At 39.7% G+C, this 16004-nt stretch overlaps 1 protein-coding gene across 1 annotated transcript in view; it reads left to right on the forward strand.

The window, feature by feature from the left end:
* The window catches only part of LOC122551620 (protein TANC1), a 152378-nt gene that overhangs the window by 73597 nt on the left and 62777 nt on the right, over nucleotides 1–16004 (forward strand). The window contains exon 10 of the mRNA XM_087988566.1: nucleotides 2721–3328. Within this exon, the coding sequence (XP_087844692.1) occupies nucleotides 2721–3328 (608 nt within the window). The remainder of the gene's footprint in view (nucleotides 1–2720; nucleotides 3329–16004) is intronic.

Genomic DNA, 16004 nt, shown 5'->3' on the forward strand with positions numbered 1-16004 from the left:
GGTAAATGTAAGGGAATGGGATGTAAGGGAATGGGTCTGGGTGGGTTGCGATTCAGCGGGTCATTGTGGACTTGTTGGGTCGAAGGGCCTGTTTCCATACTGTAAGTAATCTAATCTAATCTACAGAATTCTCTAGAAGTTTGTACAGGTGTTTCTGTTACCTCTTGAATTACACAAACCTATTGTATACAATATAAATTACAAATTGCAAATGAAAATTAAATACTGTCTCCAACGTGAATACCTATTTTAGAACTTATCTCTTCTATTTTGTACCTAGGCTATAGATTAAAAGTATGAAGAAATTGTCTGACAATATTGTATTTATTTACTACATCATGACAGTGATCTGTATTGGAGTAATACCAGACTTAAAATACTGTGGGTTTTGGAACTCTGTAATGAAAACCTAAAATGCAGGAAATGTTCAGCAGCATCTGTGTGAGAAACAGTATCAAAATTTCAGATTTCTCTTGTCAGAAGTAGATGTAATAACAAATGTAGTTCATCAGCAATTAATAGTTTTTAAGGAAGGCAAAAACCTCTATGGAGGGGTGGATGGTTGGAGGGATTAAATGACATGTTGCGAGGTAAATGAGATTGTAATTGGACAAATGAATAAAACATATGCCTATAAGAGGGGTAAATGGGAATATCTGAATCATGAACAGTGGCTACCACTCAGTTTCTTCCCAACTACATACATGATTCTGTTATTCAGTGTTTTTTGAGATTTTCTCAATGAAATTTAATATATTTAATGCAATAACTTGTGGTGCATTACGCCTTCGCTCTGGGTTGACATCATCATCACATTGATTGTGCAGGAATCTTCTGAAGAACTTTGCACTGTTCATCATGTATGTTTCCTTATCAAGCTGGAGAGTGATCCTGGGGCAAAATAGGTTTAAGCTCATGGTCAAGAAATTAATTTGCGTTGAGCATCAAGAAACTACAATTCACATTGTAATATGATCTGCCTGTATTACTCGCAAGACAAAGCTTTTCATTGTGCCTTGGTACCCATGGCAATAAATTCAATTCAATTCAATTCATGATTTTCTACGTATGATGAGCAAATCAGAATAGCTGACATTACAGTTATCCTTTCATGAATGAAGTGGGATTGCTGCACTGTTAGGATGCACAATGAATTTTCATTTGGTACCTACGTATAAAAGCAGATTTAATTTAGTGGAATCAGCAGCTAGTGGAAGTTTTGTCTAAAACAGCTAACGCTGCAGCTACAATCTCAGTTAATACATCCAAGTTGCTTTGTATTCCCAATCAGGTTGAGAGAACTCCAGTTTCTTCTACTGTGGCTGTCTTTTCGGAGTGGCTGTTGTAGATTTTCTCTTAGCAGTGCATCTAGAGGAGGAAAATTTCAAGGAAAGGGGAATCCCATCAAACAGAACTGAAGTCTGATCAAAAGGCCAATTAGATGCTCCCTTCATCTTTGCACCCATGTTGGCAAAAGTAAATCTTATTGATTTTTATTTTGACATCAGTCAGGAATTGTTTCAGAGAAGATTAAAGTTCAACTGAAACATTCTGGAGGAAATGGCCTATAGTTTGTGTTGTTTGCCAGAACTGCTCTGATTGGCTGAGAATGGGACTTATTCTTTTTAAAGTACACCCCAGCTCATTTTATGATACAAGCTCCTACTTCACATTTGTTTTTTCGTTAGGGACCACTGATTTATTTGTCAGGGCAAATGCAAGAAAGCCTCAGCAGAAGTAGCATCATGCAAACTCCAGTAAGAGTTTGCAAGGAGTTAGGTTTATCAAATGCTTCTTTCAAGTACCGTTCTATTATTATTATTATTGTGCCCCATGTCAGTGAAAATTTAGATTATTCCACATTGACCATATATAACATTATGAAATGAACAAAAAGTCATAAAAATTCAAATTTTAGAATAAATTTAAGTTTGAGAGTTTAAAGGTATGCATTGAAAGGAGCTGAGTACCAAAGTGCTACATTGTTACAGCTACATTATTTGAATAAGATACTGAGCTTTGGTTCCAAATGTGAAATCTCTTCAGATGGGTACAAAAAGTAGAATGGCATTATTAGAAAGAAAAGCAGGGGACATTCAATTGATGTCCTGGAAACTAAAAATATAAAATAAAAACTAGCTATTCATCTTGTTGTTACAGGACCAGATGATAGCAATTTGACTGCCATGTTTTGCCAGTTTAACAATAGTGGCAATGCTTCAAAGATGTGATTTGAGAATATGGAAGAATTCATGTAGATATTAGTCTATTTAGAAAGTATGAACCACATGAAATTTAAAATTTAGGCATTTAATAGATCAGAAAAGGCATTTTAGTGCAGTTCAGGGTTTCAAATTCTCAAATTGAAACTACCACCTGGGGCTGGGAATCTTTGTAAAGTCACTCAAGGCTACAAATTAACCTATAGCATTATGAGAAGCTGAAATGTAAGGCGTTGTCTTTTAAAGCATCAAAAAACTCAAGTTTTGAAAACAAACATTTGTCTTCAAGCACATCAAAGACCACTAAATGTAACTAGATATTTTTTAGCTGAATACTGAAATATAATGACTTGAAAATGTAAGAATGATATGGAAACAAAACAAAATTGTTTGCAAAAATGTTCCTACAATGGAAATATGTCAACTTGGATTTTCAATATTTGCAGCTTTTGTTGTGATTTATTTTTGCCTCAATCTTAAAAACCTTATTTCTTACAGGAGATCACAAATCTACTTCCATTTGTCAAAATTTCTCTGGATGATTTTCCAGAGAATAAAGATATTAATGGGGATCTGAATGCATACATCCATCACAGAATTAACAGTAGTCATGGAATACTGAATAATATCTCTTTGAGTGGAAAAACTGACACTATCACAGTGAGCAAAGTCAGCAATCATCTCATCATGCGTAGCCAAGGATCTTACCTATATTTGAAGCTGACCCTGGATTTGTTTGAAAAGGGTCATTTAGTCATTAAGAGTGCAAGTTACAAGGTAGTTCCAGTATCCTTGTCTGAACTGTATCTGCTGCAATGCAACATGAGGTTTCGAACACACACTTCATTTGCAAAGGCCCTTCCTGTGTTGAATGTGGCCTTGGCATCCCTTCATCCACTGACAGATGAGCAAATTTTCCAAGCAATAAATGCTGGCTTTGTGAAGGGTGACTTGGAGTGGGAGGACTTCCAGCAGAGAATGGAGAGCCTTTCATGTTTCCTGATCAAACGAAGGGATAAGACTCGAATGTTCTGTCATCCATCCTTTAGAGAGTGGCTTGTTTGGAGAGCTGATGGTGAAAGTCTGGACTTTCTCTGTGATTCAAGGTTGGTGCATTTGAATTTTTAAGCAGTTCTTACATGTTTATTTATAATGGAAGATTTACTTGGATCTTTTTTGTCCATTTATTTAAAGCAAACTTGCATTCCTTACTGATCCTGGATTAATGGAAATTAATTCATTGCCATACAGCAAAATTAGAACTTTAAAAAAAATCTTTAGGGTTAAAATGTATTTCTCGCAATGAAGGAAAGCATAATTAAATGGAGGCTTCCTTTGATCAATATACATTTGTTTTGCTGTGGCTCAGTTTAAGTATACTTATCTGGATTAGAATATTTTTCTTTGAAATTGTGTTAGAAATTCAGGTCCTTTTAAGTTCCAGAGTTGATTGAAAGCTGGTGATTGTCATTGGACTTTGGGTTCTTTCGGGCTCTTTCGACTACTTCAGAGATAGTGTCCCTATCTCTGAAGTAGTCGACTCAGTTTCAAGTCCTGCTTGCTCCAGATGTATGTATCAATATCTCTGAATAGATTGCTTTTTAAAAGAAAGAGTAGAAGAGATTAAAAGAAGAGTTTGAACTGTGGACCGAGAAAGGGACCAGAAAGGAAAGATGAAAAATGGTATTTGGGCTGAACTATGAATTTACAATAAAACTCATGTAAATGTAAATTTTCTGCTACTTAGTCCAATAAATGGATGTTAGTCTATTAAACATACTAGGCTGACACTCCTGTGTGAATTTGACAGAGTACTGTAGCTTCTGAGCTACCTCTTAGTATCATCAAAAAAAGATGCATTGCTAGTTTTCAGGTATACAGGTATGTCTAGTTCCATCCCATCACCATATATCTCAACATCTCAACTCCTCAACTTTTGTTAAATTATCAAATCCAACCCAACCCAAGTTGATGTACCAAATACTCATCTCTGCCTTTATTACTGTCAGACTTCCCAAATCCTACCTTCAATAAACTTGAAGTTAGTCATATCCCAGCTTCTTGTATCCTTATTTCACACTGTCATTCATTCATTACCCCATATCCACTTATCAACCATGCTGCATAACCTTGTTCTCAAATCCTTTCTTCTTCTGTTTCTGAAATCTCCTTCAGTCCCACAGATCTTCAGCTATTTCAGGGAATTTGAAACTCTGGGTCCATTTGAAGTTTGTCAATAATATTTTACAAAAGCAAAATACTGTAGATATTGGAAATCTGAATTGAATTGAATCGAATCATTTATTTGTCACGTGTATTAAATATGAAAGTGATGAACCATCGCCATGCGTAGGCACCATTCTCGTTAACTGAAAATAAAAAGTAAAAATAACTTAGTGTCCAACTTTTCCTTCTCCACTGCTGTACTCCCGCTTTAGCCCACACTATGCCGTTGCCAGAGTCCCGACTTCTGGCTACACCAGCCCACAGCATGCCGCTGCTTCGGGCTTTACAGGGCGGCTGGCTCTGGAGCAACGCTGCTTCTGAAAATGCTGCTACTGATCCAGAACCCATCAAAAGGATAGTCTGAAGGAAAAAAGGAAGCAATAGTGAGAACTGGCCAGAAAAGCACAGCAATAGTCATGGGAGATTTTCATCTACATTCCAACTGTGACCAGTGGAGTGCCACAAGGATCGGTGCTGGGCTGTCTACTTTTTGTCATTTATATAAATGATTTGGATGCGAGCATAAGCGGTACAGTTAGTAAGTTTGCAGATGACAACAAAATTGGAGGTGTAGTGGACAGCGAAGAGGGTCACCTCAGATTACAACAGGATCTGGACCAGATGGTCCAGTGGGCTGAGAAGTGGCAGATGGAGTTTAATTCAGATAAATGCGAGGTGCTGCATTTTGGGAAAGCAAATCTTAGCAGGACTTATACACTAAACGGTAAGGTCCTAGGGAGTGTTGCCGAACAAAGAGACCTTGGAGTGCAGGTTCATAGGTCCTTGAAAGTGGAGTCGCAGGTAGATAGGATAGTGAAGAAGGCGTTTGGTATGCTTTCCTTTATTGGTCAGAGTATTGAGTACAGGAGTTGGAGGTCATGTTGCAGCTGTACAGGACATTGGTTAGGCCACTGTGGGAATATTGCGTGCAATTCTGGGTCTCCTGCCTATCGGAAAGATGTTGTGAAACTTGAAAGGATTCAGAAAAGATTTACAAGGATGTTGCCAGGGTTGGAGGATCTGAGCTACAGGGAGAGGATGAACAGGCTGGAGCTGTTTTCCCTGGAGCGTCGGAGGCTAAGGGGTGACCTTATAGAGGTTTACAAAATTATGAGGGGCATGGATAGGATAAATAGACAAAGTCTTTTCCCTGGGGTGGGGGAGTCCAGAACTAGAGGGCATAGGTTTAGGGTGAGAGGGGAAAGATATAAAAGAGACCTAAGGGGCAACTTTTTTACGCAGAAGGTGGTACATGTATGGAATGAGCTGCCAGAGGATGTGGTGGAGGCTAGTACAGTTGCAACATTTAAGAGGCATTTGGGTGGGTATATGAATAGGAAGGGTTTGGAGGGATATGGGCCGGGTGCTGGCAGGTGGGACTAGATTGGGTTGGGATATCTGATCGGCATGGACGGGTTGGACCAAAGGGTCTGTTTCCATGCTGTACATCTCTATGACTCTGTAACTAAAGAGTAACCAAAGAAAAAGAAGATGTAGAGTACAAGTAAAAGCTAGCTAGATATATAAAACAGATTATTAAGAGTATGTCTAAATCAAGAAGCAAATGTTAACAAAGTGAGCAATGGTCCTATGTATAGAAAGTCAGACTGGAGAATGACAGATGAAAGGTATTTTGTATCCATGTTCTTCATAAAGGATATGAGTAAAACTCCAGGAGCTGCAATGCTTCAGGAAATGGAAGGGAGAAAGGAGCTCAGAAAAATTCCAATTAACCCGAAAAGTGGAACTGAATATGTTGTAAGAGCTTAGAAGACACTTACTGTTATCATGTAATAGAAATGTACAGCATGGAAATAGACTCTGGTCCAACTCATCCATTCTGACCAAATATCCTAAATTAATTTAGTCCCATTTGCCAGCACTTGGCCTATATCCCTCTAAACCCTTCCTATTCATATACTATCCAGATGCCTTTTAAACGTTGTAATTGTCTCCGCCTCCAACACTTGCTCTGGCAGCTCACTCCATACATGTGTGAAAAGTTGTCCCTTTTAAATCTTACCTCTCCTGCCATAAACCTACACCCTCTCGTTCTGGCGTCTTGACTTGTGTGCACATGACATGTCTGCACTTATCAACCTCACCTCTTGCCTGAGGGTAAACTTACCACAAGTTGTCTCTTTAATGTAAGAACAGACTGTGGTCCTCTAGAATTTTTGATGACATTCATGTGGAGAATATATATGTGTTATGTGGAACTTTTCTAATTGTTGGAATGAAAATGAAGAGCAAATCTGAAGACTGATCGAGATAATAGTAGTAATATTATTGTTGTATGAGAGTTTAGACGTGACTCATGGTATAGAGCAGGTAGTGAAAAAATGGAGAAAAACGAGTGAAGAATATTTTCTTTAAGTAATATTCTTGTATGCTGAAAGAACTGATGCATTATTGGATCAAATTATGAGAATGAAATCTATCAGTCAGTTGTTTTCAAGCAGATTACCTTGGTGTGCATCAGCAATAATAACATACATTTTATATGGCTGTTTTTGTGGCTAACACAATGAGGTGAACCACCATGTGCCAAATTACATATGCCCACAGTTCATGTGCCTGTCAATCACCGACCATCACTCTGGCAACCACTGTTGCATTTGTAAAAGTCAAGATATGTATGAGTTAATGTTATTGCAAATTTTGCTCCTGGAATATCATATCAAAGCCTATGAAATATGTATCAAAATCTTTGTTGTTTTATTTATGCATTGAATCTAATTGTTAGATAACTTTTCTGCCATATTTAAGTGTACAAAATTAAACACATTTACAATTTTTCCAAAATGCCATTTTACTAATACTTAATAAATTTAATTAGAGGTAGTTCTCCTATAATGTCATAGTTGCATTCCTGTGCAATGCCATGTTACAGAAAATCGTGTAGTAGAAATGATGGGGCTGTGGGAAAAACAGGGTAGGGGCACGCCACCCAAAATATCAGTAAAAATCAAAACAAAAATAGTAGTTACCCTAACACAAATGATTGCACAGTCTAAGTAAATTTTGACCTGTTGTAATTGACCTGTCAAGTGCAATTCATCAGAATTGTCCCCGCCTCCACTCAATTGGCATCTATACCTGCTGCCTGCACTACATTAGAGCCAGTCTTCTGGTTCCATCCAATGGTAACACTGCATAAGTCAGATCCCAGCTTTGATTAATCAAGGGCTTAATCTTAATTTCAAGTTTTGACGCCGTGATGCTTGGGGACATTTTTCACCTTACTTTACATAACCCACCTGATTTATCACCAACCCCACCCTTTGGTGCCCGTATCTTACATTCTATCCCAGAATTGATCAACATCCATGATGCAGCATCATGAAAAAGTTATTGTACACCCAGACAAGAGTTGTCAATTGGAGCTGCCCTGTATGGTTCCTGCTATTGGTCCTGGACATGGCAGACAATGGAAAATTGGTGCCTCTGTGGGTAAGGACTTGGAGATGCTGCTGATGGGGATGGGATTATGTAGAGGCAGGATGCCCTTTTCTCCCAGGCCAACAAAGGATGGCATTCTACTAAAGCCACACCAACCTGGACCAGGGTTACCATCCAGCTCGTGAAGTCTCAACCATTTGAAGGAATACACCGAATGTAGGAAGAAGATCAATGACCTTCACTCTGCCAATCAAAGTGCCACCACCATCTTGTCGATACCTCACACTCACTCTCTTTCTACTATGTACCCACCATTTTCCCCACTCACATTCTCACATCTTCCCCACTCACACTCATCCTGGCTAACATCTGACCCTGACTAACCCTGAATCTCTTCTCCACAACCGCCCCGCCCCCTCAGGACATGTCCACACATGTATCAAAAGTAAGTGTGCCACCCACCTTTCTCTCGCTCACCCACTATGTGCAGTTTCCTGACTCTGACCACCCTGAGTGACCATGTCCGTGGCCATGTCCAAGCCCCTGTACTGGATTTTATTTTGCATTTGGCTACCAATGTGATTAGTCACTGAAACAGATTCATGAATCTGCAGATATTCTTTAACATCTAAACATATTATTTAAAACAACAAAATCAAGATTCAAAGTGCTCCTCAACACTGTCCTTTTATTGCTAGTCAATTCCAGTGAAATTTCACTCTTACCTCAATTTTTTAAGCTTTTAAATTAACAGATTGCTCCGAGCTTCTTGTCCTCAGAGACATCTTCACAATGCTTTTTCAAGTTCACCATCACAAACATTTCACAATACCTTTTCATGAGAGAACACAAAAGCCGGTTGATCATCTGATGCCCACGCCCTGTCCAGTGCTCCGTGTACCGCGACACCTAGTGCCAGGAATGAGAATTGCATAACAGCGAATGGGAGTCTTTATAAAAGGTCAGCAATTCACAAATCATTGCAGACAAATTGAGTTTGATAAACCTGCGTTACAGGAGAACTACCTGTATATCAATGGATTAGTTCATTTTCTCGTGTATATATATTTGACAGTTTACAATAACTAGTTAATAGCTTTTTGTGCATTGTCCTCATACATAATTTGCGTCCTGCACTTTCAAGTTTAATTTTGGAACAATAGAGAAATGGTTTCGCAAAAAGACACGTGGAAAGGTAATAACATCGATGCACTGTTTCTGTTCCGTGTTGTTTCATCTACTCTGCAAGTACATATGTGTATGTGAATATGGATCACGGCAGCAATTTTTAATGGTAGACCCTTTTCTGCTGCATGCAAAACAGCTCATTCAAGAGGTATCTTTTAATGTGGAAAAATTCTCCAAGGCACTTCACTTGGTATAATAAAAAACAGCACTCTGAGCCACAAGAAGACATAATAGGAGATTGTGTTTCTAATTCGATGTTTTCAAAACACTTGCCACAAGATTGAAGCAGATTGATTCTGATGGTCGATTAGTACAGAATAAGGATGTCGGATTAAGTACGAGATTTAGGACAGCATGCAAAAGCTTTTTTTTTAAAAAAAAACAGCATTGTAAGGACTGTGGAATGCACTTTTAGAGATTGAAGTAAAGAAACGGTCAATACAGAAGAACAGCTTTGAGGTGGGGGGGGATGGGAAGCAAAAGAGGTATTACTTCAGTTTGAGTACATGGGAATAGGAATACTGACAAACAAAATGGACTGGATAAATTTAAATACCTGTTCCAGCTTGTTCTGTATATGCAATACCCTTTGTGTGGAAAAAGTTGCCCTCAGGTCTCTTTTAAATCTTTCTCCACTCACCTTAAACCTGTGCCCTTTAGTTTTGGACACCCTACCCTGGGGAAAAGATCTTTGCTATTTATTTTATCTATATCTGTCATGATTTTATAAACCTCTATAAAGGTCATCCCTCAGTCGTCTTCAGTCCAAGGAAAAATTTCCCAGCCTATCCAACCTCTTCTTATAAGTCAAACCAGTGTTGGAAATATCCTTGTATATCTTTCTTGCACGCTTTTCAGCTTAATAACATCCTCCTTATAGCTGAGCAACAAGAATTGTACGCAGTAGTCTAAATATGGTCTGACCAATATCTTGTACAGTCGTAATATGATGTCCCAATTCCTGTACTCCGTGATCTGACTGATGAAGCCAAGTGTGGCAAATGTCACCTTCGCCACCCTATCTACCGGTGACAATACTTTTGAGGAACTATGTAACTGTACCCCTCAGTCTCTCTCTTCAACAACAGTCCCCAGGGCCCTACCATTAATTGTCTAAGTCCTGCCCTGGTTTGACTTAACAAAATGCAACACCTTGCGTTTGTTGGCATTCCTTGGCCCAGTTGATCAAGATCCCGTTGTACTTTTAGATAATCATCTTCACTGTCCACTATACCACCAATTTTGATGCCATCTGCAAACTTGCTACCATGCTTCCTGTATTATCATCCAGAACATGTATATAAATAACGAACAGCAATGGACTGAGTACTGAACATTGCAGCACACTGCTAGTCACAAGTCTCCAGTCTGAACACAGCCCCCGACCATCACCCTCTATCTCATGCCAATTTTTTTAAAGTACATTTGGACAACATCTACCACTCTGCCTTCATCTATTTTATTGGTCATCTCTTCAAAAAAGACCAAGTTTGTGAGACACGATTTCCCACACACAAAGCCATGCTGACTATCCCTAATCAGTCTTTGCCTTTCATAAGAACATAAGAAACAGGAGCAGAAGTAGGCCACCTGGCCTGTTGATCCTACTGTGCCATTCAATAAAATCATGACTGATTTTTTTCATGGACTCAGCTCCACTTATCCCCCCTACTCACCATAACCCTTAATTCATTTGCTATTCAAAAATATATCTATCTTTTGCCTTAAAAACATTCAACGAGGTGCCCTCAACTACTTCATTGGGCAGGGAATTCAACAGATTCATAACTGTTTGGGTGAAGAGGTTCTTCCTCAACTCAGTCCTAAATCTGTTCCCCCCCTGACTTTGAGGCAATGCCCCCTGGTTCTAATTTCACTCGCTAGCGGAAACAACCTTCCTGCTTCTATCTTATCTGTTTCCTTCATAAATTAATATGTTTCTATAATTCCTCGCTCACTGTTCTAAATTCTAATGAATATAGTCCTTGTCTACTCAATCTGTCTTCATAAGCCAACCCTCTCAAGTCTGGAATCCGTCTAGTGAACCTCCTCTGCACCCCTTCCAATGCCTCCTTTTTCAAGTAAGGAGACCAAAACTGTACACAGTGCTCGGCAAGTGTGGCCTCACAATCACCGTATCCAGCTGCAGCCTACCCTCTCTGTTTTTAAACTCCATCCATGGAGCAATGAAGGACGATATTCCATTTGCCACCTTAGTTACCTGCTGCACCTGCAAACCAATTTTTTTGTGATTCCTGCGCAAGGATAACCAGGTCCTGCTGCATAGCAACATGCTGCACATTTTCATCATTTAAATAATTGTCCATTTTTGTTACTTCTACTAAAATGATGACCTTGCAATTCCCAAAATTTTACTGCATCTGCCAGACCCTTGCCCACTCACTTAACCTAACCTTAACTTAACCCAGATGTCCCTCTGCAGACCTTGCTCTACCACTCATTTTAGTGTCATCTGCGAATTTTAACACAGTACACTTGATCCCCAACTCTAAATTATCTGTGTAAATAGTAAACTGTTCCGGTCCCACCACCAATCCCTGAGGCACTCCACTAGCCTCTGATTGCCAACCATGAAAAAAAGGTATATCCCCACTCATGGCTTTCTGTTAGTTAACCAATCTTCTATCCATGCTAATACATTATCCATATGCAGTGCATCTTTATTTTGTGTGGCAGCTTGTCAAATGCCTTCTGGAAATCCAGATACACCACATCCACCAGTTCCCTGTTGTCCACCATGCTCATAGTGTCCTCAAAGAATTTTGTAAATTAATTAAACAGGACTTGCCTTTCGTGAATTTATGCTCTGTCTGCCCAATGGGACATTTTCTATCCAGATGTCTGGTTATTTCTTCTCTTGATTATAGATTCAAGCATTTACCCCACTACAGAAGTTAAACTGATGAGCCTGTAGTTACCTACCTTTTGTCTACCTTTTCTTTTATGTCACATTTGCTGTTTTCTCATCATGTTAGAACTGCCCCAGAGTCCAATAAATTTTGGTAAATTACCACGAGCACGTTAGCTATTTCCCCACAATGTCTTCTAGTAGCCTGGAATGCATTCCATCATGGCGAGGAAACTTGTCTATTAGCCCCATTAACTTCCCCAACACTACCTCTTTAGCAATAATGATCATTTCTAGGTCCTCACCTATCATAGCCTCCTTGTTATCAATTATTGGCATGTTATTTGTATCTGGATTAGAGGTGCTGGAAAAGCAAGCAGTTCAGGCAGCGTCCGAGGAGCAGTAAAATCGACGTTTCGGGCAAAAGCCCTTCATATTCCTGATGAAGGGCTTTTGCCCGAAACGTCGATCTTACTGCTCCTTGGATGCTGCCTGAACTGCTGTGCTTTTCCAGCACCTCTAATCCAGAATCTGGTTTCTAGCATCTGCAGTCATTGTTTTTACCTAGTTGATTTTAACCCTACTGCGAATCCTCTTGCAAGGATGCCTGCCTTGAAGAAGGTTTCCTCTTCTCCCACTGCAACTCCCAGGTCATTTCCTCTGCCCTGAAGCTCTTCAACCAGTCCTGAAACAGACTTGCTACCACAGCCACATTTGTTTCCTCAGTGCCTGCCCTGTATTTCTGATGAAGGGCTTTTGCCAGAAACGTCGATTTTACTGCTCCTCAGATGCTGCCTGAACTGCTGTGCTTTTCCAGCACCTCTAAACCAGAATCTGGTTTCCAGCATCTGCAGTCATTGTTTTTACCTATATTATTTGTATCTTTTCATGTGAAGACCAACACAAAATACCCGTTCAACACCTTGGCCATTTCCTAGTTTCCCATTATTAAATCCCCCTTTTCGCTGTCTAAAAGACCAATGTTTACCTGAGTCATAATTGTTCATTTACATACTTGTAGAAACATTTGCTATCTACTTTTATATTCTGAGCTAGTTTACTTTCATAATCCAACTTCTGTTTCTTTATAGCCTTTTTTTGTGGCTTTCTGTTGACCTTTAAAGATTTCCCTATCCCCAGTTTCAAATGCAAGTAGATCCTGTCTCTCAGGATCTCCTCTACTTAACAACTTAACCAGCACTGATATCAAGCTCACTGGTCTGTAGTTCCTTATGGGTTTTCCTTCCAGCTTTTCCTAAATAACTGCACCACATTAGCCACACTCCACTTGTCGATCATTCAAGCAACCCTGCAAATTCTTCCTTAACTTCCCATAATGTCCTGAGATATGTTTGATTAGGTCCTGGGGATTTATCTACCTTTATGCATTTTAAGACCTCAAGCACCACCTCTTCAGTAATGTGGACTTTTTTCAAGACATCACTATTTATTTCCCTGAGTTCCCTACCTTCCATGTCTTTTTTCACAGTAAGTACATAAAATATTTGATTAGTATTTGTATTATATTTCTATATAATCTATAGAAGCCAAGGCCTAGAAATGAGTGTAGTGGCCATCACTGAGAAGGTCTGGGGAAGCTGAAGAGTGGATAAATCACCTGAATTGGATGAACCCCCGATGTTCTGAAGGAGACAGTTGAGATAGTGGAGGTGTTTGTGGCAATCTTTCAGGTATTGTTGGAGTTAGGGTGGGTCCCAGAGGACTGTTAAATGGCTGAAGTAACGTCCCTATTTGAGAAGGGAAGTAGGCAGATTTTGGGAAGTTGTAGACCGAGTAGCCTGACTTCAGTTATTGCTAAGACTTTAGAGTCCATTATTAAAGATGAAATTGCACAGTAGTTAGAAGTGCATGATGAAATAGGACTGAGTCAGCATGGCTTTATCAAGGGGAGGTCATGCCTGATTAAATCTATTAGAATTCTTTGAGGAGGTAACAAGTGCATTCTGCAGAAGAAAGCCAGTGAGCATGATATGTTCGGATTTCCAGAAGGCCTTTGACCATGTGCCAGGCAGGAGACAGCTAAATAAGATAAGAGCTTATGATGTTAGGGACAATGTATTGGCATGGACAGAAGATTGGCTGACTTGTAGAAGGCGGAGAAGTGGGTCTTTTTCAGGGTGGCAGCTGGTGACCAGTGAAGTTATGCAAGAGTCAGTAATGGGACCAAAACTATTTATCTTTTACAATAATGATCTGGACAAATGAACTGAAGGCATTGTTGCTAAGTTTGCAGATGGCACAAAGATAGCTGGAGAGGTGGCAGCGAGCCTGCAGAAGGTTGGACAGACAAGGAGAGTGGCAAAGAAGTAGTTGATGGAGTACAATGTGGCAAAATGTGAAGTTATTCACTTTATTAAGAAAAATTGAGGTGTATTTTCTAAACGGGGAAAGACTTTGGAAATTTCAAGCACAGATTTCTTCAGTAATATGGACGTTTTTCAAGACATTATTTATTTCCCTGAGTTCCCTAACTTCCATGTCTTTCTCCACAGTAAATACTGACATAAAATATTTGATTAGTATTTGTATTATATTTTAATATAATCTGTGGAAACCAGGAGTCTTAATTTTGTTCAGGTTAATATACAAGTTCAGTTAGCAGTTAGGAAGGCAAATGTAATGAAACCATTCATTTCAAGAAGGCTAGAGTATGAGAGGAGAGGTGTACTACTGAGGTTGTATAAGGCTCTGGTCAGACCACATTTGGAATATTGAGCAATTTTGAACCTGATACTTGAGGAAATATGTGCTAATCTTGAAGGGAGTTCAAGGGATGTTTAAAAGAATGATCTCTGGGATGAAGGGCTTGTCATATGAGGAGCTGTCAAGGACTCTGGGTGTGTACTGAGGGTTTAGAAGGAGTGGGTGGGATAGAGAGGACGTGGAGAAGATATTTCCACTAGTAAGAGAGACCAGGATGTGAGGGCACAGCGTTAGATTGAAGTATGGCCCTTTAGAAGGAATGGTTAATAAGTTTGCACATGACACCAAAATTGGTGATGCCGTGGACAATGAAGGAAGTTACCTCGGAATACAAAGGGACTTTGAACAGGTGGGCACATGGGCTGAGTGGCGGCATATGGAGTTTAATTTCAATAAATGTGAGGTGCTGCATTTTGGTAAAGCAAATCGAGGCAGGATATATACACTTAATAGTAAGGTTCTGAGGGGTGTTGCCAAACACAGACCGTGGGGTGCAGGTTCATTATTCCTTGAAAGTGGAGTCACAGGTAGACAGGGCAGTGAAGAAGGCATTTGGTAGGCTTATCTTTTGGTTAATGCATTGAGTATGTGAGTTGGAAGGATATGTTGTGGCTGTACAAGATATTGGATAAGACACTTCTGGAATAGTGTGTTTAATTCTGGTCTCCCTGCCAAAGGAAAGATGTTGTTAAACTTGAAAGGGTTCAGAAAAGATTTTACAAGGATGTTGCCAGGGTTGGAGGGTTTGAGCTATAGGGAGAGGCTGAATAGACTGGGGCTATTTTCCCTGGAGCATTGGACACTCTGGGTGACTTTTTAAAAATTCATTAACATGATGAGGGTGTTGCTGGCTAGGCCAGCATTTATTATCCATCCCTAATTATCCAGAGGGTATTTAAGAGTCAACCACATTGCTTATAGTCTGGAGTCAAATGTAGGCCAGACTAGATAAAGATAGCAGTTTCTTTCCCTAAAGAACAGTCGTGACCCAGATGGATTTTTCTGACAATCTATAATGGTGTCAGGGTTATTGGGTGTTTATTTCCAGATTTTTGTTGAATTCAAATTTCACCATCTGCATTGGCAACATTCGAACCTGGGTCTCTAGAACATTACCTGGGTCTTTGAATTAACAGTCTACTGATGATATCAGCAGGCCATCACCTCCCTATAGCTCGAACCCTCCAGCCCTGGCAACATCCTTGTAAATCATCTATCTGCATTCTGAATGCCTGACATTGTGATGCATTTGGAAAGAAGACCTGGAGTGCTGTTCTACTTAGAAGTTGTGACCCGGATTAGCAGATCTCTGAAGTTGTGGGGAATACTGCAAAGATAGACAGTTCTTGCAGTCACTAGGAGAGGAACAAGTT

The sequence above is a fragment of the Chiloscyllium plagiosum genome, unplaced genomic scaffold, assembly GCF_037043375.1.
Source record: "Chiloscyllium plagiosum isolate Xiang-an unplaced genomic scaffold, Cpla_swu_hap1 HiC_scaffold_7, whole genome shotgun sequence".
Lineage (NCBI taxonomy): Eukaryota > Metazoa > Chordata > Chondrichthyes > Orectolobiformes > Hemiscylliidae > Chiloscyllium > Chiloscyllium plagiosum.